Here is a 22,375-nt window from a genome sequence, read left to right as displayed (position 1 = left end):
ACAGCATGGTCTGTGGATTTCATTTGGGATCCTTCCTTTATTGCCTTTTCCTATTGACTTTTGGTTCAGCATTTGCAAAGAAAGAGGAAGTTCATTATTCTCGTTGGGTTATATTTATGGACATTGTCTATGGTTATGATGTATTATCTTGAATGTTGGGATATGTTTTTGTTTTGATACTCTCTTTTGATTGGCTGCTGGAGAAATAAAGCATAGAAAGAGAAGCATAACCCTCGCCTCCGTGTCCTTAATAGAATTGAAAATTCTTGACGCGTTAGCTAGAAATAAATGTATTATCTGACTTTGACAAAGAAAGAGGAAGTGACATCTGGGATCATAATATTTATAGACAGAGATCGTGGTTGGTGATTGGGGCATGTGATAAATTTCTAAAACATCATGGGATGTGTAGTTTTTTGTTTAACTGTTATTTGATTGGCTGCTATTTTTGGACAGTAAAGAGATAGCATATTCCTCACCTCCGCCTCCCTAGCCTTAATAGAATTGAAAATTCTTGAAGCATAAGCTAGAAAATGTTTTAGTTGTTTTCTTCTTTCAGAATTCTTAGACTTGAAGTTCTGATTTTATGCTGTTAAATAAGACTACAAATCCCAGAATTCTAAGAAAAACCAGGGCTCGTCTAAACACAGTTATGTGGTTTGATGGACCTTACCTGGGGGCGGAATAACCAATTGATTGTAGTCCGGAACTAATATTTCCCAAGCCTAAAATGGCCGACACTTTATATATGATCGTCCGCTGCCACGGCTGGATGGCGGAGTCACGAGTTACATTGACAGGCGGGCGGGCGGGACAGGTGGTCTGTGCGGAAAGGTGCTGAATACCTAGTACTTTGTGATACTGGAGAGCACCCAAAAGCCAGGCTGCAGTGAAATGTCTGATGTTGCCCGGTGTAATAAGATGTCCTTCCCTATTGATGTATGTACATAGCTCACGAACATGAAATCAAAATAAACCTTCATAAATGTAATGGTGTACTGCTTGCGGCCATGTTAGCATCAGGCAAAAGACTTACAGACGATTATCATAGATGTTTACTTTAGACCCTAGGCGAGAAGTCAGGATCGTCTGACTCCGCCCTTACTGGCCGGAACCTATCAAACTCCAGTGACGTTAGAGGTTTCCCAAGGATCCTTGTCCGCACGCGGCATCGCCTATAATACGTACACTGACGTACGTGTGATGTTCTACGTTTTATGCGTCCAAGCGGTCATCGCGTTATCTGTTTCCTCCCCCGTTCTTGAGAGGCGCGCTCTCTCCCTCACAACAGCCGTTGCGCGACCCCGCGTCCCCTGAACAGCAACGTGCGCGCGCGCGGCCTGTGCGGATGAGAAAACAAGAGCAGCCCTGATACCGGCGGGGGGAGGAGGAGGCGGGGTGCAGTCTTCTGAGACCCCGTTAGACCGAGAGAACGCTACCGACAGGCCTAGTCGGGGGACTAATACTGGACAGGTGAGAGGGCAGTGGGTGTGGTGTTCGCAGACTGAAGTGCAGACAGAGAGCGTATTCTTTTCTTTCTTTGTTCTGATCTCAGTCCTTTCAATGGACCCTTTTTATATTGGAGTACAAAATGCTCTGTTTTGGCCATAGCTCTCTTTCTCACTATCTTCAGACCTCTTTGTTGTACCGATCCACGCGACATTAAGGGCTGGGTTTGGAAGGTGTAAAAGGGAGGCTACATATACACAGCCTTTCCGGAAAGCGGATCAGTAGTATTCGCGAGAGTGATGTACCTTCCCAGACCTTTTTGCACAAGGGGCGCTGTAAGGGCGACTCCTGTCTAAGAGGAGCAAAAATGGCTTTAGGCCTGGCTTAGGTAGGGGAGACAACAAGTTGAGCTCAGGCCTCTGCGTCATCCTGCAGGCCGGGAACTACACAACAGATAGCGAATTTGAAACCCCATGTGGGTGCTAGCGTGTTTTGCGGAGGACACTGCAGAACCCGGGATATGCTTCCTGCGGTAGCCAGTCTCTGATCCAGGGTGGGGGAGGGGAGCACACAAAACAGATGCCAGTGGGGGATGGAAGCACATCAGGCAGGAGGTACACACCAAGTCACACCATTTTCCCAGAGTGTTCCTGAAGACGTGGATATACAGTGCACCTTGGAGACCTCACCCCTAGATGGCCCTGGCAGTGGAATTATATACAGGAGAATCAAGGCTTTTTTACAGTGGATATTACATACTAACGTTGAACCCATTAACCTGAAAATGGTGCATTGTGGCGATGCCGCCCGCTCTCCTTGCTCGTTGACCTCTGTTTTAACAGCTTGAGATTGACGTGTTAGCATCTCTCCAACGCATTATTTTACGGTAGTCGTTTTATTTTTTAGGGTATTTAAGCAGACTGCACAGTTGTGTGCAAGGAGTATGCCTCGTGCACTAAGAGTTACTGCGCGGGAGTCAACTACATGAACTACCATGCGCCAAGCATTATACCTTTTACGTTTGACAGCTTTGACCCCCTATCGAAAAATTACATTGCGCTGTTTAAGTATAAAGTGTTAAGCTGTCCACATTAATGTACACAACATTACTGTTTTGTCCACTCTCACATGGCACGATTTCAATAACACATTATCGTTTCAGTTCGTATTTTTGTCTTGAACGAAATTATTGTTGTGCACTGTCGCACAGTAACCTACTTATTTTCTATATGCTTTTTAGTGATATGCTTATTTTGTCTATGCTGGAATGAGATGCTTTTGCCCGTCTGTGATGGCTACTAATGCTTTCCCAATGATCACCATTGGCCATGCTTACGTGGGGAGGACTTGCTGGTGTTTGCATATTGAATGGCAAATGGGTGCACTGTTTAATATTATCTATAACTTTTGCCGTCTTGCCTCTTTAGTAAGATTGTCAGGTTGCTTTCTGAAACAAAGAATCGTCTGCTGTGTGGTCACTCAGAACCCCGAGACAATTATTCGGCCTAAAATTACTTCAACTTTATCCCTTATGACCTTGTGTTAAGAGTTGGCTCAAGCAAGTGCAGTAAGTTTTCATTCACCAAAGTTGCTAATCTACAAGTAGCACTTAATTCCCCCTCCCCAAAAAATACCTGTCATTAGAAACAAAATTAGTGTAAGCCACTTCCCAGATTATCCTTTCCAGTACAGTGTCACTTGCGAGTTTGAGTGCGGGTGAGTGGTGCTTATCAATGGGAATATTTTCCTCTGCTAAGGAGATACCTAGTGAAGATGGCGAAGCAAGATGAATTGTATTGTAATAGTACTTATATAGCGCTTACTTGCCCTGACGAGGCGTCAACGTTTTTTTTTTTTTGATGAGTACCACGCTACTACAGAACCCTACCAGAATTAGTGATGGATTAGTATAGGGAAATATGAGTACAGTTTTAGTATTATTAGGAGTTAATTTGAGCCACAGATATAAGAGTTTGTTAGTTAGATTGACTGTAGGGGTGGAGGAGGTAAGAATCCAGAAGTGTTAATTGGGAGAATATGGTAATTGGATTTAGGCTTTAGGATGGAGGAGGGAAGAGTCTGTGGAAGGGGTTAAGGGAGATCATAGTAGCAGGGTGAGATACATGAGGGAGAATGTAATAGGGTTGTTTGGGAGATCATGGTGGTAAAGTGAAGTTTGGTGAGTTAGATGTGGAAGCAGGGGGAAGAGCTTAGGCAGAGTTATTTTGGAGATGAAAGTAGTAGAATGTTTTTGGGATGAGTCCGAGTGGGAATGGCGGATAGAGTGATAGAGACATAACATGGTGATGGGTACATAAGTGTGATTATAAGATGATATCAGGTATTCATAAGTATCTAGTATAACAACTTTTCTAGGAGTTATGCAATGACCTATGAGCATGTTAAGCATAGAATAACATCTATATATATATATTTAAACCATGAGTAAATATACTTAAACAGGTTTAAAGAGTGTGTGTAGTGTATTGTTTTTACATAGTAACGATACATATTTTCTAAAGAACTATATATAACTAGAATATACACATAATCAGAAAAAATTGTCAACATAGGCATGTGCAGTCCATAGTTGTTTGAATATGGTGGTTATGAACGAAAGAGCCAACTCTTGAGTAGTTTTCTGATGACAGTTATCTGTGGCTCTTATAATTGGGGGTGGGGTGATGAATTCCATAGTTTGGCTGCTTGAACGGAGAAGAATGTACCACCTATAGTCTTTTTCTTGTATGGTGGTGTTCTAAGGCGGAGTGCCAGTCTTGAGCGGAGGTTTCTTTGAATGTATTTGGTTATTTTGTTTCTGATAAAAAGCGGTCCTGTTCCATGTATAGTTTTGTGGATGATACAAAGCAGCTTGAAAGTGCATCTTCTGGCAACGGTTAACCAGTGAAGTGCGCTCAGGGCAGGGCAGATGTAGGCTTGTGGCTTTACATGTAATAGTAGCCTGGCTGCGGAGTCCCTGAATACGTTGTAGTTCTTTCATAATAGATGGAGATGATCCATGGTAGAGGCCATTGGCATAATCCAGTTTGGATAGTACAAGCAAGATAGTAGCTTGCACCTTCTGTTGAAATCCGAGGTGGGGGAAGATGCGTCGTAGTCTCTTCAAGGTGATGAAGCTTGTTTGTGCTAATTTGTCCAGTTGGGCATTCATAGCTAACTTGGAGTCCATGGTGATTCCAAGGTTTTTTACTTCCTTGGATAATTGAGGAGGTGGTCCGAGATCGTGGGGGCAGGCCAGGTGCACAGTGGGTCATAACTTTCCCAGTCCCCACATATGAGTTTCTGTTCTGGAGGCATTTAGTTTGAGATGGCTCCAGGTCATCCACTGATCAATGGCTCTGAGGCAACTGAAGATTTGAGTTTTCAATGTTTTGGAGCATTCTAATTAAAGTAGTATTTGTGTGTCATCTGCATAGTTGTAGCATGTGAGATGAAACTAATTGATCAGTTCTGGTGAAGATATCATGTAGATGTTGAAAAGCAAAGGTGAGATGATTGATCCTTGGGGGACCCCTGCTTTTGTGAGGTAGGGTTTGGACGAGAAGGGGGGAGAATATATGATATTACATCTTTTGAAGATAGGATGTAATCCAGTCGAGCAGTCCCTTCTATGCCGGCTTCGTGGACTCTTTGAATTAGGGTGTCATGGTCAACCGTATCAAAGGCAGCCGAGAGGTCCAAGAGAAGTAGTGCAGCAACTCCTTTGCAGTCGACTGTGTTTTTAAGATCATCTCAGATTGCTACGAGTGCTGATTCAGTGCCTCTTCCTGGGTGGAATCCAGTTTGGAAGTCTGAAAGTATAGAATTGTCGTCAATGAAATGTGACGTCTGGGCGAATGCTGCCCTTTCTATCAGTTTGCCCAGGAAAGGTCCATTTGTGATTGGTCTGTAGTTGTTGGGGTCCTGCGGGTCTAGGTTTGTTTTCTTTAATAACAGTCGTACGTATGCCCTTTTCAGGTCCACAGGAAAAGTTCCTGTAGTTAGAGTTGTTGATGATTCTTCTTACAGGTGTGGCAGCAGAAGTAGATAAAAGAATGTTCTTGAAGATTTGTGGTGGACAAGGGTCAGAAGGGCAATCGGAAGGCCTGCTTGTTTTGACCAAATACATAAATTCACCTTGGCATATTTGTTTGAAGTACTGTAGAGGCTGGGTTGGTTTATTCTTAGAGGGTATTTTAGGGAAGGGGTTGGTGCTGATGGTTTTCTTCTGTTTTAAATAGGAGTCCAATGTGTCTGCCCTGGTTGTGTAATGAGTTGCCAGTTTGTTTGTGAAATCTTGAGTGGTGGGATGACTTCCTTCTATGCATGTAGGTTTTCGAAATTCATTGAGGATTTTATAAAATTCCTTGGTGTATTTAGCATTTTGAATTCTGTCTGAGTAGTACCTTTTAGCTTTTTTGATTGATTTTGTATATTCTGTTAAGTTTGTGTAGCTGCAGTTTGTCTTGACTGTTTGTCTTGAGCCAGGTCCACTGCAACTTTCTGATTTGTTGCTTAATCTTTTTAAGTTCTGTGTTTCTCCAAGGTGTTGGTTTTCTTTTGTTGATTGTGTACAATCTGATGTAGGTTCAATGTGACTAGGCCAGTGGTGATAGCTTTTGGATGGGGCGTATTGGGTTTGTCAAACCGAATGCGTAGGTTGGAGTATAGTCTAATCAGGGTTGAGACTGTATCTAGAAAAGCATCTGGGAATGTTGAGTTGTTAGGTGGAGGTCTGTAAAGGAGAAGAAAATTACAGGAGGAAGTTGGAGTAGGGTGGCATCTGGTGAGGAGGGCTTCCCAACCTTGTATGGGAATGTCAGTTTTACTGAGATTTATTGGCTGTTTGAATATAATAGCTAGTCCACCTCCTCTCTTGACTATATGGTTTTGTGTGATGGTTTGATAGCCCAGAGGAAGGGCTTTGTGCAACACTGGGGCCATGTCATCTCCCAACCATGATTCTGTCATGAATAGAAAGTCAGGTTGTGTCTGTGAGCAGGTCGTAGATGTGGTGCTTGTTTTTTGAGTGATCGAGCATTTATGAGCTGCCAGTTTAGAAAAAGTGTGTTAGTGGCAGTGTTGTTTTGTTTAGGAGAAGGGTAAGCGGTATAATTTGAGCTTGAAGCAGGTGTATTGTTAGTTGTGATAACTATGTGAGGCTCACAATAGTCTTGTTTGTCAATATAGTATTCCTCTTCCACCAGGTTTAGGAGGCATTTTGTTGGGTCTGTGTGTGTGGGTGGTGGACTTGGTGGCTGAGTGAGACATGAAAAGTACTGTTTTTTTGTAGGGTAGCCTTATTGTGTAATATACAAAGGGATGCAAGGCTGTTAGGAGTGGCATGTTGTTTATTTTGTTTGCGTCTGTTTAGTGTGGATGGAGTATGGGTTAGGGGTGGTGGAGGAGCATGTGGATCACGATGTAAGGCTGTAACTTGTGCAATGGAGGAGAGACGAGTGGAAAAAGTCGCTGGGTTGGGGTGCTTGTGGTAGGTGTGTGAGAAGAGTGAGAATGTAGGGGTAAAGATAGGACGGGACTTGTATTCTTTGTGTAGTCACGAGGGTGGGAGTGGGTGTGACGATAAGTATAATGAAAGATGGTGTTGATTTGATGTGTGTGTGGTCTATTGTTTTTGTGGAAAAGTGAGAGGGGATATTGATGTAGTTTTCAGTGAGGGATTTGAATGTGAGTTAGTGCTGGTGATTGGAATCAGTATTACAGGGGGTGTTGTGTTTTGGAGATTAATGTATGAGGTGTGTAAGAGGGGATGGATGTGCGTCAGGGGGGTTTAGTTGTGATGACTGGAAGAGGTAATATGTGGTGGAGTGTGAGGATTGTATAGTTGTGTGTAATTGGTGAAGAGAGGGGAATGGTGTTTGTAGATGGTGTGTTAGATGGCTGGGTTCGGACATTGTTATGAGGAAAGGTGGTCTGTGTGGAGCAAACAGAGGATAGTGTTGTTGGTTTGTATGGCCAGGGAGTATGTATCTGGATGGCTGAAAGTAATGCATAGTGTTGTGTGGGTGATTTCAGGTTGTGTTAGTGGGAGTGGACAGAGTAATGTTTGCTGTGAGAAAGCAGGTGTTTGACTGTTGTGGAGGATGTGTGTATGTGTTGTATAATGAGTATTGTGTCGGATGATGGGACTTTGCAATCTGTCTGCGGTCAGTTTGTGATGCATGAGTTGGATGTCTGCAGATAATGTGTTTGCATGTTGATGGATGTGTAGGGAGTAAAATAATTTCTGGTCAATTGAGAATTGGGCAGCATTTCTGGCCCTAGGCCCTCGGCCCTACCAGTCCCTAGCAGGCCCAAACAGGCAACTGCCCTTGTCCTCTCAGCCCGGGCTGAGATGCCCTGAGTCCTAGCCTTAAATAGCCCTATTGGCCAATAAAAACCTAGTCCTAACCAATCAGATTTGTAACCCTATTTCAAACAACCAATGGGAGACCCAGCCCTAATCATCATTCATACCCCTAATCCTGGCAACCAATCACAACCCCAGCCCTAGAACCAGGAACCAATCCGAATCTCAGCCCTGTCCACCAATCACAACCCCAGCCCTGGTCCCTATACCAAGAGAAAGACCAGCCCCCAACAACTTATTACAACAACATATGCAACAACCAATAGGAACTTTTATATAAGGGGCAAGTACACTGAAGTCCAGTCCCTGTGGGCCGGGAGAAGGCAGCTGCTACTCTAGTCAGAATCTCCTTGGATCCAGACAGGCTGAATCCACACTTCCAAGCTAGCAGTCTACTTTCCAGGTAAAGGAGAGATTGTTTAAAAACAAACACTGGAATACATCTTGTCACGCACTCTGAAATGTTGCTTTTTAAAGCAACAAAACAGGGGAAGCAGACAGTTTCTAAACACAACTTAAATCACACAAACCGATTGAGCAGACTCCTAAACACACTCTGCAAGATGTATGTAGCCTTTTTACTTAGAAAAGGGAGGGGGTGGTTTATGCAGTCTTGTTAACTGTGGCTGAAATCTTTTGACATTCAGTGCTTCTTCTGAGGCAGAATGGCCCCACAGTCTGTTATTCTACTAGTACCTCCCACAAGTTTTGGTGTAAGGCCAGTTTAAGTTTACAGCATTAAAGGGTGCCATACAGATCTTTTGTGTCCGAGACAGAATATTTACCAGGGTGTGGTGGATGTAAGATGATAGCTGGTTTGAGGTCTGTACTTTCCTCTCGAGTGTGTGGTTCAAGTACTGGTCGTTGGCTCTTTGACACGATAGGTAGCCAATTTGATGAGTCTGACTGTACAGTATTTGACCTTGAACAAAGCACCACTTGTTGTTCAGTGGCCATGTTGCCTATAATGAGGTTTTGATAATGAACCACACCACTGCTATGATCAAGCAACAGGTATTGTAGAGGTGGCCTCCTTAATATTGTACTCAGTAGTGATGCTGTGGCATTGTTGACAGAAGGCGGCATTCAGTTTGGTAACTCACTTGGCTTGATCTTTTCCGACATGTGGAACATTTATCTAGATATGGGCTACAGGGTTAAGATTTTGGAAGTCAAAATCGGACATTTTGAAGCCATGGAAGGGTGTCTACATTTTGACATCAACCAAAAGGCACAGAATGACAGCTCGTCAAGGGGAAACGAGGCACAAAGGGAATAAATTCAATGTAATTATTTGTTTTTAAGCCCCTACCATGTGTGTTCATTAAATGGCATTCTGATTTAAGAGCTGCTAACTAGTCTTGTCTTGAAACGCATAAATCTTGCCTCCTTCTGTTTTCTGTCCACCCATTCAGAAAATTGGGATGTGGCCTAAATCTGATGAAATCTGCTATAGCCACTTGTAAAAAAAATTGGTACTGCCCAGGTAAATGTGACGCCCCGTCCCCATTTTATGGTCCCAAAACATTTTAAGCATGTTGCAGTACAGAGAAACGGATCTCTTTGCAGCTCACTTGGTGTTTCAGATCAATACACTGCCTGTTGAGTCTTTGTATATTTGGAATTTTAAGTACCGAGCACTGAATAATGTTTGTTCTTCTGTCTGCGGTTACACCATAAGGTAGTGAATCAAAACTTTTTTCTAGCTTACGCATCAAGAATTTTCAATTCTATTAAGGACGTGGAGGCGAGTATTATGCTTTCTCTTTCTCTGTCAACACACAGCAGCCAATAAAAAAACAGAACTACATTTCCCAATATCATACAGCCTCGTTTTGACCCCCAGTCAGGGCCCACCATCTGGTATATATATCTTTCACACTATAATCCTTCCTCTTCCTTTGCTGCTTCACGCAGAGCTAAATACTTTCATTTTCAACTGTAATTTGCATGGTGTATTTTGTGTACTTTACACTTGTGGCGCGGCTTGTCTGCCTTCAGGCACTTTGTTTTTTGTGACCTGCTGCTTGTAATCGCGGGGATCCTGATGTTTTTATCAGTGTTAATCTTGCTGTTTACGAGTGTGTTGGTGAGGTGTGCCTGGGGCAGCCGCGCTGAATGGAGTTTTGTCCTCTCTCCGTTTTTGTTCTCGCACGTGAACTCGTTTTCAGGTACAGTGCGAGCGTGTTGTCAACAACGAAGAAGCAGGTCATTTAGAGCTTGTGCGCCCCTGTGTTACGCTTGCACAGTACCATGGCACAGCTAGGGAGGGGGGCTGAAGCTTGAGTAGCGGTTCAAACTTGGGATGAAGCTTAAGTAGCATGTAATGTGGTACTTGCAAGCTAACCCCTGCTCTGCACAGTCGAAGGTCATTCACAGAAGGAGGGGGCTTGGCAGTCCTGGCACAGTTGGGGACAGGGACAAGCCCTGTGACCAGTTCCCCACCCGCCCACCTTTAGCCGTGCGCTGCAGGGGAGTTGACAGAATATGACCTAAGAACTTATTACAGTGTGTCACTTTAGCCTCCCCCTTTTTTTTTCATTTTTTTTTTCATTGAGTGTCTATTATGTTTGTATAGGTTCTGTTTTCTAGTCTGTTCCAGAGATGCTATGACTTCTAGCTATTTACATTCACGTAGTCCCTCTTGCCCATCTGAAAATGAGTAGTGCAACTTTCTGTCCAGATATTGGGATCTGCTTTAGAAGACCCAGAACATTATTTCAGAGCAATTATTTACATTTTTTCTTAGCTCAGAAGAGGTTTAAAACCTCAACCTTTATAACCACTAGCTCCTCTGTTAAGTCTGCCAACCTACTCCTCATTACAGCTCTGTGCCAGGATCTCCTCAGCCAGCCTATCAAGACAAACTATCCATAGGAAATGTTTGGGCTTGGGTGCTATCTTTCAGAGCCTAAAATCTAACATTTGGGCAATGGATGATCATCCCTGACTACACAACAATGTTTGGTAATACAGCAAAGGGTATTACTGTCAATAAACTTCATCTAAACAGATATCACAGAAAATTGGAGGCCATTCTATAGACAAAGCCAAAATGACTAATGCCAACATAACTCATACAGCCAAACAATATCCCAGACTGCTACATTGTAGTATCCAGCAGTGTAAAGAGGTTCTTCTAGCATAATGTAACTCTTAAGATGTCTAGACCACGCAGCATGTGACCCTTGATGGTTCTCTTACTCACTATGGCTTGAATAATCCCTACATAAGCCTATAGAAGCAATTGAGTTCTGTAGTGCAACCCAGAAAGTCATCTGGCCATGACTCCTGATCTGAAAGAAAGCACACGCATGCAGAGCGAAGTAGATAGTACAATTCTATTCGTGAGTTGTGGCAGCACTTTGTTAAAAAAGAGGGCTTTCCCTGGATTGTTTTAACTGCTTCACAGGAAAACGATCAATGTGTGGTCCAGTCCAGTACTTGGGTAACCACACACAGGCTTTGTTTCTACACCTACAGTTAATGCGTAGTATTTTAATTACCCGCTCCATGTCATCAGCTCTCCTGAAGGATGGACTATTTGTGTTGGGTTCACTTACGTGAAGACAGTGATGGCTTGGTGGAGTATGATAAAGTTACATTTACTGTACCCACTGTAGAGGCTTCCATTTCCGAATTTTTCACAGCTATTCTATTAATTAATATGACAATATTTAAATGTCTACACTTCAGCATTGCAGTTAACTTCTTTCACTGTTTTAAAAATGCATTCAAATACATGATGCCAAACCTACTATTCTGGTCAGGCCTTACTGAGTGTAAAGTATACTCAATGTGAGTATTACAAGCGAGGGTGGGGGTTTTTGAAGAGTATTTGGAGTACCTTTCCTTTTGATGCATACTCCCAGCTTAGATATAAATGACTAAACATGTTGGTGATGGGTGGCCCGTTACTGAGCGGCTTACAGCTGCTCATTTTTTTTTTTTTTTTTTTAAGCGTGAAACAAAGCCCAGTTATTAGCATAATGCTTATTTTGGCAAGAGCCTACTCAAACTACCCCCCACAAGATCACTTGACCAGACTAACTCGCACAAAAAGCAATATGCAACAAACGGGGCCAGTCCAACTTTGCAAAAGGCCTTCAACTACACAGCAACACAACACCTGTTGTCGCATTTTTAGTAACTTTGAACTATTTGAGCTACATGCACATTTTTTTTTTTTTTTGTTAAAGTGTGCAGATTATGCAGCAGAAGATGGATTATCTGGCAAATGCAGCAAATCTAAAATTATGAAAATAACCAGTGGTCCTGTTATCACTAGAAAACGGTCGGTTGGATCATAGTTAAACTCGTAAATTACCCTGGTTAACCTATCTAATGAGCAGGTGGCAGTATCTTCTCCCTCTGATCTGCTGGGCATGCTTTAGATGGTATTCATTCTTGCATGCAATAGGAGTCTCATTCTCTCAAAACACCCTACCTCTTGCCAAGTTTGAATGAGGTTACCCTGCTGGAAAAGGTGCAAAGGTTCAGCCCTGAGCCTTGTCGTTTCCGGCACTAGAGCCATGAGAATTAGCGAGCATATCCAGTGCCACGGGAATCTTCAAAATTGCTATAAAAATGACATTCATATCTGATTAAAATTGATAAATACTGAGTTATTCATGTGTATACTAACACTGTATTATATAGGAGTAGTTGAACGTGAAACGGGCAATATTTGTTTTCTTAAACAGAAAGTGGACATTGTACTCAGTAGCTAATTGCTTCATGTTTGTCACCTCCACCCTCCAGACCCAGCCATTTAATGAGCTGACCAAGCGGGCTCACAAGTGAGATAGCTGGCCAGACACATGGAGGGTCCCTTCTAAAGTTGCAGGCTGTAGTCTTTGGCAGCAGGAGAGGTTGCATCAGAAGATCTGAACAGCTGGGTAGCTGCAAAAGGACTTCTGTACATACTATCAGGAGCATGGTAAGCTGTTGAGGCCTTTGTGGTATTAGCAGCAGATGTAGAATCTGTGAGGCTGTTGGGAACAGATGCAGGTGTAGTTTGGTTGGCATGCCCAGTCTCCTTTGGTTCAGTAGTTCCCTTCCAGTGTACATGCCAGTTATTTTTTCTCACAGTGCCATCGAACCTTTCCACTCTCCTGGAGAATTCAGTGTGGTAAGCACAATTGAAGTGCAGTTTCATTCCTAAAGCCTTGTATAGTGACTGAACTACAGATTACACAGCTAACTTCACTTCTTACAAGAATGTAAACATCTTCAGCTCTCTTGGGAGCCAAGATGTGGGAGAGAATTGACATAATAGGCCCTTCTTTAAGCACAGTTAGGATGTGCAAAAAAACATTGTTGCAGCAGTTAACTTATTATAATGTATTCACATAATTGTTTTGAGGTCTTGAAGTTGAAAAACATTGCAATGTTGACTTTTGAGTGCTCAGTCGGCCTTTAAGTTGTTTAGTTACTGGTGTGATTTGGACAATGGTCCTATTGCCGGTTATACCTTCAGCTAAGCATTAGCTGTTGGATAGAATGTCTCTTGGTGTTTTTTTTTCTCTTCTGATTCTGTTATATGCTTATTCAGAGAGGGGCTTTTGATGGACTTGTATTACTGTGGGACTTCTAACTCCTGCATCAGCAAAACATAACAAATTGTTATCCCTCCACAACCACTCCCAATTGCAAAGAGGTTCTTGTGGTGAAGTAGTGATACAGTGTGCATGGTATTGTGTGTTTTTTTTTTTTTTTTTGTCAAACATGTTGATGCACACTACAGCCAAGACTCCATCTTTTTTCTGTTCACTGAACTTGTTAATGAATTCTTTCATTAGGGTACTATAGTGAATCAGGTTATGTATACATAAAGAATCCAAGTTACTTATTTTTTACCCAATTTCTTCATCGTTAGTGTTCCCTTTTGTATACATGTGGGCCAGGATAATTTGTCTTTGTGTCCTATCCTTTCACACTCTGACCTTCAAAAGATAAAATGCCTCAGTCCCTGCTGGTCATGATGGACAAGGGCAGCTTCCATAGCTCTTGAATAGAACTGCTTTAAGGAATGTGTAAAATGGGCAACAGCCCTCACCTCCCACGGGCCCCCAGTAAAGTGATAACTGTGACAATAAGAGCCTCACTTGGCTGCCTGGCTTGCACGGCCTTCCCAACGTTACTCTTGTGCTTGTGTAGTTGATGGCAATTAAGTTGAATAAAAATCTCTTCACTTCAAATCTACCTCGCCCCTCTTGCTTTGTCTGTGTTCCGGTCACAGCATCTCTCTGTACATATCCTGTCCTATCTACCTACTTTTTCGATGTCTACCTGGCTCCCTTCAGTCCACCTCTCTCAAGGCTTAATCTCTTTCACTGTGCCTATTTTTATATCTTGTTTTTACTTTTAACTTGTGCATGCCTCACTACTTTCTGCTTCTCACTGCGGATTAATCTCCTCTTAACTCCATTTACTCTCTCTCTCAAACTGCTCTTTACCTAACCTCGCATCTCTGCCAGACCACTCACTCTATAACTCGCCTTTCTGTCTGATTCTCTCGACTTCACCCCTCTAAGCAAATAGATTGTGACCTCATGTCTCAGCGTCTCCTTTATTCCCGTTTTCTGTACCTCATCTGTTACTATCCTACTCATTTCACCTTTCTCATTATCTTTTTCTTTACCTTCTTTTAAAAAAAAAAATTATAATAATAATGTACACTTATTTCAATGTACCATCTCTACCTCACAACTGCTCTCTGTATGGCCTTCCCTTTCTTTTACCTCTTTTCTCTCTGCCCCTTGTATTTCTACCATTCACCTGTCTTTATAATTATCTCTGCCTCACTAATCTTGAAATGACCTGTCAGCTTTTGCCTCTTGTTTTGCCTGTTTTTTAGGGCGCTGCTTTTCCGACCTGTTGGGATGTATCTGGCCTTTTAGCAACGCCCACCTCACGCCCATCACTAACACTCGTTCGCGGGCTTGTCCTTTTTAAAAATAAAAAAAATCCTTTCACATTGGTAAATGGTTTACGTTTGTCCCTCCATGGGGAGGCTTTGTTGCTGCCTTGACCATCGCCCCTCTTGCATGGCTAATTGCACTTTTGCTGATAAGTTTGACTGCAAGCAAACTTATTTTTCTGTCTCTTCGCGCTGATGCTCATGGCGGCCGTGGCGCTGTTAATAGGCTTGCTTATGTGAAACTGTTCTACTTTTCATTTTCAATTTATGTGGCAAGAAAAGTTTGGTTAGGAGTTTACAATGCTTATTACATTTTTTTTTTTTGTTTTTATTTTTTTTGTTTTTTCCCAAACTGTTTTCCTTTCTTTTCAAAATACTTCTCACAAGTATACCATTTCCCCTCACTCTTCTCTACCTTATTTATAACACTCTTCTCCTTCTCTACATTTCCTTCTCCCTACTTAGGTAGGATTTTATTGGAATGGTAAATAACTACCTGTGCACCTTTCTCTATCGAGCTCGTCTACTTTCCATCTGTCTTCCCTCATGGCTCGATCCCCTTTTCCTCTTTATCTTTCTTCCTACTGTTTCCGTCCTCTGCACCTCCCTTGTTCTTCTACTTTTATATTATTCTGTTTACCACTCTGTTGAATATGAAAAAGAAAAGTACAGGGACCTCTGTCTGATAGTCAGAGGTCACTGTTTTGCTTGGAGTCCCAAAAGTCCTAAAATGGCACTTAAGTGACTGAGGTGATGGTTTCAGTGTGGGGAAAAAAAAATACCTTTTTGCTGATTTGGCATAAGTGGGTTTGTTAAAGGAATAGACAACCGGTTCAGTTCTACAGTCTTGTTTTCTAGTATACGTTCAGGTTTTTTTTTAATTTGGATTTGTGTATGAAAATGTGTTCTTAGATCGTGTAAGTATTGTATTGCAAGTAACTTTTTTTTTTTTTTAGTTGACAATCGTGTGACACCGTTTTGTTCCAATAATAAATAAATGGAAAAATCCTTTAATTGAAAGGAGACGACGAATCTAAATCCACACTATTGCAAGTTCCTTCCGTTAGGTGGAGCTGTGCGAGTTTGTCGTCTGTAAGGGAGTTGGCCCGCCTGGTGGAGCCCGCGGGGAGGAAAACAACTTGTGGCTGCTCGTATCGCTTCGTGACATTAAACGTTCAGTGGGACGGGCTGACGTTCATTTACTACCACTGGCACTTGGAGCGCACACAAAAATGGTTTTTACTGTTCTGGACTCGTATCCTGGCACAGGGCTGTGTGCTATGCATTTCGCGAGTTTTTGCCACTGGGGAATTGCGTGCATTTGGAAGCTATCGAAACGAATGTAACCATGTTAACATCGGTTGAAGGGCAATTTGCAGTTGAAGTCGTGGAACTCTCATCTGGGTTAAGCCTGTTTTGGTAACCAGTTTACACTTTCCCTTTATACGTCCGTTGCTGGGGGAGTATCTTTCCCACGCGGTTGGTTTGTCTTGGAGACTCGCAACGGAGATACATTTTCTGGTGTTTTTTTTTTTTTTTCTTTTTTTTTTTTTCTCCAACTACTACGCAATTTCAATAGTTTTCCGAGTGGAACTTCAGTTATGGATTCAGTTTCTTTCGAAATACGAAATGCCCGGTTTAAGCACTCATGACGGGAAAATCTACTCTAGGCGTTTTGTACTCGTGGAAGAGAATCCTTTTCACTTGTTTATCAGGAAGTAAGAAACGAAAAAGGAAAGGTAACCTTTCTTTTAACCTCTATTTATAGCACTGCTTTAGTCTGCCTTCCAGGCCCAAGTTTTTTTTTTTTTTTTTTGTCGAAAGGTGACGTATTTTCATATTAGTTATGACTGGTATGTTATTAAATGAAGTTGCATGATCTAGCATTTTATTATGAAGTTGAGTTGGTGCCTTTCTTATTCATTTTGCTATGTTTTGGGTCGTACTTTCTTCACGGTTAAACGTTACTTCAGCTTAACTAAAACAAGCTTTTGTAACCGAACACCCTCCTCTCTACTCGGACATGCCAATTCATCACTACTGATGATGTGGGTTGTTACGAGAGGAAGGGGAAGGGCTATGTCAGTTAATCTGGGAAATGCGGTGGGTGATCACGGGTTCTTTTTTTCCCCATAATCAGTAGAGTTGAATTGTGTTGCTCGTTTCGGTAAACGTTTCACTTCAGTCAGAGCCTACATGTTGTATTTAATTGGTGAAACCCCCTTTGCTCAAATGTCACAAAGAACATACGAGGCAAACCCACTAGTTGTTATCATTTCAGTTTGTACGTTAACCAAAACACGTTTTAAAGTTGTACACGAGTTACCAGATCTAGCGTTTGCGGAATAAATCGCATTCCAGATCAGTGTTTGGCGTTGCAGTGTGGAAGATTGCGCAGTTTCTCTACCTTTATGTTATTTTTTCAGTAAATGGAACGTTTTTAAATGTTTTGCCTTTTTCATGAGCCCAAGAGTCACAAGAACTTTCTATAATACTCTCCGTACCTTGCGGGTTTGTCTCCTAAGTTGGTTCCTATTTTACATTTATTTGTATGTGCAACACGGGGTGTTTTTCCCAGTAAGCATTCCATTTGTAAGTTATGAATCGTCAATTTAAAGAATGCATTTGTGGACTTAATTTCTATATTTTTTATGCGGATTTGCACAATACAACTTAAAGTAGGGGGTAAGTGTCCGTTAACAGAATGTGCGATGCACAGATGACTTGTTGGACATCAAGCCTAAACTCCTTAAACCCACCCAGCACAACCATTAAGAAGGCTAAAAACAAAGATGTTTGTTTTGTGTATGTGTCTTTAATTAGATACAGATACGCTTCTTACTCCTGACAAAGCACCAGAGTGCTTTTGGTGGATGTGTAGCATGATACACCGTATGTTGTCCTAGGATAGAACAGTGTGGGTTAGTAATGTGGCCATTTTGTAGCGTGTTGGTGCCATGCATGATGAGACTTGTGTTTTTCTTGTAATTTATCTGTGCATCTTCATTCAACATGTAGTGTAACCAAAGTGAAAGGGATGGAAAGCACTTGGATTTAACAATTTTAATGCTGATTGATTTTAAGGGCCAATTACAAAGACTCAAAACGGAAGGATTTACTCATATCATCGACCACAGTACTTTTTACAAAGCCGCACAAATGTACTTTTGCTTGCCACAACATTATCACGTTAAAAGGGGTGGGGCATGGATCCAACTAGAAAGGTGCCATAGGTTAGTTAAAAAAAAAAAATGCTATGGGATAGGTGGTTTCTGGGACGGAAGTCTATCTCCTTTAAAATGCCTCTGGAATATGTGGAGCCTGATTTGATTGTTACGGGGGTTAGTGAATTCAGTTGCAACATAAGCATTTCCCAGCCCTAATATATTTTCTTGGTGTTTTCCACCCACCTGCAATGTGACACAATGTGTCTACTGGGTGCAGTTACTTGGACATCCTGTTACTTACACATCTTGTGGGTACCAGTACTAAGGTTTTCAGCTTTACACCACTTCATCCTCATGTTTTGTAGAGCTCTGCAGACCTGGTACGTCGTCCTCCTTGTGTTGTGGGGTGTGTGTGTGTGTGTGTGTTTTTTTTTTTTTTTCTCCTCCCCCCCCCAGCCCCCCTTACTTTCTACTCCTATTCCTGAAGCTAGTGTAGATTGGTATACAACCCTCTGCAATCGAACTATGTGCGTGATTAACATTTGCAGCAACCTACTTGCATCATATTTGATGGAGATTGGGAGCCACTTGATAAATTTCACGGATCATTTGGGGGAGGGGGGGTCAAAGGTAAAGGTGTCATTGTCCTAGGAGACGTTCAGTCTGTGGTTTCTGACGATGTTGGCAAAGAGGGTCATGTAGGCGTTTAAGAGGTGAGGCTGAAGGATGAGCCTTGAGGGGCACCACAAATGTTCTTGGGCTTCAGTGTGAAAGAAGTTGGGAGGACTCGGAGTTCTACTTGAGAGGAAGGATGCGATCTATTTGAGGTCATCGTCTTGGATGCTGATCTGGTGCAGACTCTTGATCAGGGTGTGGTGGTAGACAGTGTTGAATGCTGCTGAGAGGTCGAGGAGGATAAAGACAGCTGAGTCTCCTTAATCGAAGAGGGATCTGATGTCTGTGGTGGTAATCGGAGTGGTTTCAACACTGTGGTTGGAGAACAATCCGGATTGGGTTGTGTCCAGCAGATTGTTGTTTTCTAGGTATTCAGTGAGTTGCTGGTTGATGGCTTTCTTGTGGACTTTGACAGGAAAGTGTAGCGGAGAGATTGGTCTGTAATTTTTTAGCTCGTTGTCAGCTGAAGTTTTCAGGGTGTCGTCTCTGCTGGTTACTGTTTGCAAGTTTTGAATTGATAGTTTGGCTTCTAAAGGAGCACAGAATTCAGTTTTAAACAGTAGGTTTTATACTTGGATTGTCTGTGTGCTTCTTAAACCCCGCCCCCTTTTTTTTTTTTTTTGCGCCATTCCTACTAGCTGAATTACTTATCAGTGAGGCATTCGGGTACCCCAGCCATCCTTACTCTACAAACTGCTAAATTAAAAACTCGACTGCAATCTCCCATATAGGTGACATTTAACCCTCTTCCCCCCCCCTTTAAAAAAAAAAACAAAAAAACATTTCCTTCCAGTTTTGCTGCCTGCCTATACAGTGGTAGCCAGGGCAGACGTCTCATAATGGCAGCACAGAATATGCCATTCTTGTTATCTATTATGTCTTTTGTATTTTATATTTCATATATGTTGCTACAGGAGTTACATGGGACTGACACAACTTACTTTTTTTTTTGTGTGTGTTTTTTTTTGCAGTGCAATGCTTTCTCTTAAAGGAAGGCACTATTCATCTTGAATTAGTTTTAAATTGGGCATTGTCACAGCAGTAATTTACCCACTTTGTTGTGTTTTTTTTTTTTTTTTTTAACTGTTGGATTAAATTAATCTTCTCTTTAATAGTGCTCTCGCCCTAATGAAACCTAAGTTTATTAGAACTGTCTGTCCTTTGCAACAGCCTATTTTCTCAAAATTCTCAGTATCTTCAGTGAAAAATGTCAACTTATTTGTGCTAATTGACGAAGTACAGGTAGTGGCACTATGTATCCTGCACACAGGTGGGGCAGGCCTGTCATCCTTGGATGCAATGCAATGCAAAGTAAAGAATTGGAGGAGGGTATAACTGCTCTGGAAATCGAAAATGCTATCAGTGTTTTACTAACTGGGAAGGCCGCCTGGGAAGATGCTATCCCGTTGTAATTCTAGAAAACATTTTTACAAACTTAACTACTATTATTTTTTATTTATTTATTTATTTTCTGGCTTGGTTGCGGCCATCAACGGGATCTGAGGGTACTGTCTTCATGGAGCCTCACTAATATAGTCATGTTTTTTAAGAAAGAGTCTGCCAGAAGACCGGGTATTTTAGCAGATTGCACTCATTAACTCCAATGCCAAGATCTTTGCTAAGGTTCTTGCCGCTCGCTTAGCACCCTTAATCCACATTTTAGTCTCGCCACAACAACACAGCTTTGTCCCTGGCCGTAGCATAACGAGGCACACTAAGGCAGCAGTGGCCATTTTCAAATTGGGCAGGAATACCAGAAACCTGCTTAGTATGATTTTCTTAGATGCCAACCTTCCTCTTCATTCAGTATTTCTTAGGGTACTCCACAGGGATGCCTGCCCTCTCCTCTGCTTTTTTCACTTTATATTGAAGCTTACCTACAGCATGTTTGTAGAAATAGCTTGATCACCTGCAATACTCAACTGTTTTGAGCTGAAAAGCAGTACATATGTGATGCCGTTGTAACTATCCCAAGGATCCTCTGGTGGCAGTGGTACAGATCGCAATGCAAGCAGAAAGATTTGGAATAGTCTCCGGTTATAAACTTAATCTGTCTAAAGCACAGGCTATCTCCAATTTTTTAGGCCAGTCAATAACTGGATCAGTTAGTTCTGCTATGGATCTCTGGGTCAAGCTCTGTGCTAATGTGGAACATATCGGCCCATGAATTATAAATCTCTTCTAAAATCAGTAATAGCGAAGGCACGGTATTGGAGCCGCCTCCAAATTAGCATTTTAGGACGAATTTCCAGATGAATATTTTGCCTAAATTCCTTTAATCTCTTTCGGGCTATTCCTCTGCGGCTTCCCAAGCACTTTTTTTTTTCTTCACATTCTCAAAGGGGATATTGGTAGTTTTATCTGGGGCTATCAAAACGCTAGACGGGCTACTGGCTTTTCTCCCACCTAATCAAGACTGCTTTTATCTCCCTGATTTTAAATTTGTAGTTTTGGTCCGCCACTCGCTCTAAAAATATTCTTACCAATCATGAGCCTGACGGTGATGCCGACTGGTATCAGTTGACTTTAGGGCATGAGTACTGATTCGCTTTGACTTGCTGTATTGACGCAAACTATTTTAAAAGGGTATGATTCAAGATTATTGGGGACGTATTGTGGATTTGGTTGATGTGAAATCAGTGCCCGGTTTTCCTTTCTCGCAATTCATTCACTTACACCAATTTAAGGCAATCCTACGTTTCTGTCTATTTTCCAGGCAGGAGTGTTTCTAAAATGGGTGAAGTGGGGCATCTCAACTGCTGGTCAGTTTTTTTTATTTTTATTTTTTTTCTCTCTCTCGGTGGGGTATGTTCTTTTTCGATATTGCAAATATTGTGTGGTGATCTTCAGCATTTTATATATATATATATCATTTTAAAATACAAGTTTATTTCGTCACTTCCAATCCAGTCATTATGGTTCGGAGGAGAGATTGAAACATCTTGGCATATCTCTACACACTAGACTGCTGACTTTCGATCAGGGTCCTGTATCGGATTATGAGCACTGATAGAAAAGATGATAGGTCAGTTTTAGCTACTAAGTGAGGTACTAGGCTCGGACAGGTTATCTCAGCTGATAACATTTCAGCAGCTTTTGATGTTATTAATTGTTCTGTATGTTCAGTTAGTCTCAAATTGCAAAAGTGTTGCACACTGCATGTTATATTACACCCCAGACAAGACTTGAAAATGTAGTGCAAGTCATCTGAATTACAAGATGTATTGTCCCAAGTACGACCAGTATGCAGGTAATATTACTCACATGTTTGAATGCTGTGCACTTCAAGCATTCTAGTCTAGTGTTGTGCAGCTGCTGTCTCTTTATTTGCAGTGTGCTGTTCCTTGGTCTGTCAAGGATGTTATATTGGGTCATAAGCATGATACTAACCCAAGATTAATCTCAGTGGTTTTGATTGCGATTATCACAGCCCGCCTATGTATTGCAAGAGTGTGGTTTCAGCATACTCCTGCTACAGTTTCTGAATGGTGGCTACTGTTTTCAGAATTTTGAGCTTGAGGCTGTTTATGCTGGAGGCCTCCAGGCTTGAGGGTGGCTCATTAGGGTCTGAGATTATTTTGAGAAGAATCTGTTCTAGACACTGCTTTTTTCTTTTTCTTGGTTACATCTGTGATGCTGTGCGCTGTTTATTACATTACTGTGTTTGGTCTTTTAATTGCAAGAACTCTAATAAAAACTGAAATAAAAAATTAGAAGCCTGCTAGCAAGGCAAGCTACCATAGATTCTGATGGAATTTGTAAGGCTCATCTTTCAAAAACAATGTTATTTAT

At 41.9% G+C, this 22,375-nt stretch overlaps 1 protein-coding gene across 2 annotated transcripts in view; it reads left to right on the top strand.

Moving 5' to 3' along the window:
* Positions 1-1,192: 1,192 nt before the first annotated feature.
* SIAH1 (siah E3 ubiquitin protein ligase 1) overlaps positions 1,193-22,375 on the top strand; it is a 61,220-nt gene continuing 40,037 nt past the window's right edge. The window contains exon 1 of one of the 2 annotated variants that reach the window (XM_069217844.1): positions 1,193-1,473. Coding sequence is in view for 1 of the 2 variants with exons in the window: in XM_069217843.1 (XP_069073944.1) it covers positions 16,390-16,480 (91 nt within the window). In the remaining variant the exon portion in view is untranslated. Of the gene's footprint in view, positions 1,474-15,887; positions 16,481-22,375 lie in introns of those variants that run through there. The other variant, XM_069217843.1, reaches the window with a different exon arrangement.

Source organism: Pleurodeles waltl, chromosome 12 (assembly GCF_031143425.1).
Source record: "Pleurodeles waltl isolate 20211129_DDA chromosome 12, aPleWal1.hap1.20221129, whole genome shotgun sequence".
NCBI lineage: Eukaryota > Metazoa > Chordata > Amphibia > Caudata > Salamandridae > Pleurodeles > Pleurodeles waltl.
The sequence above is the reverse complement of the archived record's forward strand: the minus strand, read 5'-3'. Positions and strand labels throughout refer to the sequence as shown.